Below are 3,511 nucleotides of genomic sequence, written 5' to 3'. Positions count from 1 at the left end.
CAAATGAATAGTCTTTTTTTTCTTCTTTTCTTTATGAGTAACTCTTTTTAATAAGAAATCTCTTATTGTCGATAATGCTAGCTTAATAATTTTTAACCAGATAATTTTAACGATGAACCGGAAGAATGAAAATCTATATCAAGCATTTATTTATTCGTTTCAGTAATTCAGGAAAAGATTTTTTAAATGTCTTTTTCATATTCGGCAATATTGCTGGTTATATTTTTAACTACGCTGCTTTCCTCAAAGATTATCTTCTTACATTGTACATTACTGTATAATCTTTTCACAGTCTCCCATAAATTTACTCTTGCCTCCTCACCCTCGCACACACGCGCATGCGCATACACATACATACAAACATGGATACGTGTTTTATGTTTTATATTTTAGTTGTTTCAGTCATTAGACTGCGGCCATGCTAGGGCACCGACTTGAAATTTTTAGTCGAATGAATCGGCCCGGGGATTTATCTTTTAAGTCTGGTGCTTATGTCGGACGTTTTCACCGTACCACTAGTTTACGGGGACGCAAACACTTCGACACCGGTTGTCAAGCAGTGGTGGGAGGACAAACACAGTCACAAAGTCACATACTCATATAGCTGTATACATATTTATATACGACGGGCTTCTTTCAGTTCCCGTCTACCAAATCCACTCACAAGACCTTGTTCGGCCCGAGGCCATAACAAAAGACACTTGACCAAGGTGCCAGGCAGTGGGACTGAACTCGGTACCATGCCGTTAGGAAGCAAGCTTCTTTACATTTGCCATAAAGGCATAATACAGATGGAAGCTTGCGGGCTGAACACAGACACAATGATGATGATGGAATGAAAAAAGAGATGGTTGGTGGGGGAAGCAAACAACGCCCGCCGATTGTTACTTCTCGATGACATTGTTTTTTTTAAACAACACAAATGAGGTGTTAAACCTCTTACAACAGTTACAAATTGAAGCACAGAGCCTCTTACCAATCAAATCTCACAAAAGTTCAGCAAATATATTCAATCGTTCTTTCAACTTGAGGCGCTAAGCCTCTTATCAAAATCACCAAGTTCAAATCGAGACAAGAGCAACGAAAAGTAAAGTGTCTTGCTCAAGGATATAACACACCGCCTTGAATCGAACTCATGACCTTACGATCTTAAGTCGAATACCCTAACCACTAAACTACGTGCTACCTAGCCACTAATCCACGTGCCTCCAAGCCACTAAGGTATGCGCATTCTCATACACACACACATACAAACAGGTGGCGAGCTGGCAGAAAAGTTAGCACGCCGGACGAAATGCTTAGCGGTATTTCGTCTGTGCTACGTTCTGAGTTCAAATTCCGCCGAGGTCGACTTTGCCTTTCATCCTTTCGGGGTCGATTAAATAAGTACCAGTTACGCACTGGGGTCGGTATTATCGACTTAATCCGTTTGTCTGTCCTTGTTTGTCCCCTCTGTGTGTAGCCCCTTGTGGGTAGTAAAGAAATAACACACATACAAACATACGTTAGTGTGTGTATGTGTGTGTGTGTTTGCGTGCATGTGTGTATGTGTGTGCGTGCGCGCGCCTATCTAGGTATGTAGAGATACAGGTAGATCGTGTTTTTTGTTGAAGACTTGCACAATTTCTTTTTAATTTAGGACACATTTTATCTTTCATCTTTTCGGGGCCGATAAAATAAATACCAGTCAAGTACTGGGTCGATGTAACTAACTTTCCCATCCTCTTCAAAATGCTGGCCCTGTGCTATAATATGAAACCAATCTTGATCACATTTTATTTCCTATTGATTTTCTCCCTCTTTTTCTTCAGGTTATGGCCATATCGCACCAAAAACAGTTTATGGACGTCTAGCTACGATTGCGTATGCGGTGTTCGGTATACCTCTAACGCTATTATGTCTCGCGAATTTGGGTAATCTGCTTGCCAGTTGCTTCCGCGTGTTCTACTACCAAGTGCTCTGCTGTCAATGGTGCAAAAAGAAAAAAACAAAAAATAAAACACCAGCAATTCGATCCGAAATGGCTCCTACTTACGTACAGTCAGGAAACTTAAATATGGAAAACAGTGAATCAGTTAACAGCACCTTTATAGATGGCAGTAACGTAACTCCGAGAGACACAGTGGTTTATTCCATTGATGAAATTCCCGAAAACGAAACCAGAAATATACCAGTGGTTGTGACTCTTTTAATAATGACTGGTTACATATTCTGTGGTACTTTATTATTTACAATGTGGGAGAAAGATTGGAATTACGTGGAAGGTTCTTACTTTTGTTTCATAACTCTCAGTACCATAGGTTTTGGTGATTTCGTGCCAGGCTCAAGTCTAGATTCATGGCACAACCAAAGTAAGCAGATAATCTGCTCAGTTTATTTACTTTTTGGACTGGCTCTAGTTGCTATGTGTTTCGAACTGATGCAGAATCAAGTTCGTGAAACTTTCACAAGACTTGGGAGAAGGCTGGGCATTATAAAATCAAAGAGATAAATGAGAGAATAATGAAATAAGAGAATAAGTGTTCGATATATTCAGATTATTCTCATTTCAGCTTAAGATCTCGCAACTTCCACATAAAGTGTTATATTTTGAAATTCTTATAACTACATCAATTGGTATGGTGGCGGTGAATGATGATATAAATTGCATGAATACAATAAATTTGGGAAAAAAGTATGTTATGAATAGTAAATATTTATATTTTACAAAATGCATACATTTATGAATCTAATCAGATTTTATATAAAATCAAAGTCGTTTTCTCATTTTACATGTTCTGCTCGAGAAGAATTCAAGACCGATTGCTTTTTTAAAATTTTTAATGAAACTTTGCAAATTTATTGGAATTATTTGTGGTGTGTACCACAATACATTACATCATTGGAACACACCATGAAAAGTACGACATCGTGGAATATATTTATGGTAGGCTAGCCTGTTGGATGTCATATCTTCCTCTTACCCTCCCTCTACAAGTAGCTAACGAAATACTCGTAAAAAAAATGCTCCTGTTGCATACTACTGGGAGCTTCAAGTTCCTGCTGAACTTGTTTAAAATAGGTGAATACGTCAGCGAAATTTAAGTGTCATAGCTGGAGATACTTCACAATGCCAGTGTCAAGATACAATTCGTTGACCCACATACGCATACACATTCGGCTATTATCCAGTCATTATAACGCCATATCTATCAACATGTTCAGTTACGATTGTCTCTGAGTGAAAATGAAAAGAATAATAAGAAAATACTTATCAGTGATATCAATATCAATAATAATGATAGCTTACGAAAACAGTAATAATTTAAAATGAAGTTAATAGTTTGATTTTCATTTTTTTTTTTTCGATTATATTTATTTCAGTTACAATAGAGAACAACGGCGAGCTATAATATGCGTGTTGATTATATTTACTAACTAATAAGAAAAATATCGATCTCTTCAAAACGTTTTAGACACAATAATGGTTACAACACACACACACACACACACACACACACACACACACACA

At 37.5% G+C, this 3,511-nt stretch overlaps 1 protein-coding gene across 4 annotated transcripts in view; it reads left to right on the top strand.

Moving 5' to 3' along the window:
- The window catches only part of LOC106884320 (potassium channel subfamily K member 4), a 197,680-nt gene extending 194,881 nt beyond the window's left edge, over positions 1-2,799 (top strand). For all 4 annotated transcript variants that reach the window (XM_014935644.2, XM_052971312.1, XM_052971308.1 and 1 more), the window contains one exon: positions 1,812-2,799. In XM_014935644.2, coding sequence (XP_014791130.1) covers positions 1,812-2,491 — 680 coding nt within the window. In that variant the 3' untranslated portion in view covers positions 2,492-2,799. The remainder of the gene's footprint in view (positions 1-1,811) is intronic.
- Positions 2,800-3,511: the final 712 nt, after the last annotated feature.

This window comes from Octopus bimaculoides, chromosome 1 (genome assembly GCF_001194135.2).
Source record: "Octopus bimaculoides isolate UCB-OBI-ISO-001 chromosome 1, ASM119413v2, whole genome shotgun sequence".
NCBI lineage: Eukaryota > Metazoa > Mollusca > Cephalopoda > Octopoda > Octopodidae > Octopus > Octopus bimaculoides.
Note: the sequence above shows the minus strand (reverse complement) of the source record. Positions and strands in the feature narration are given on the sequence as shown.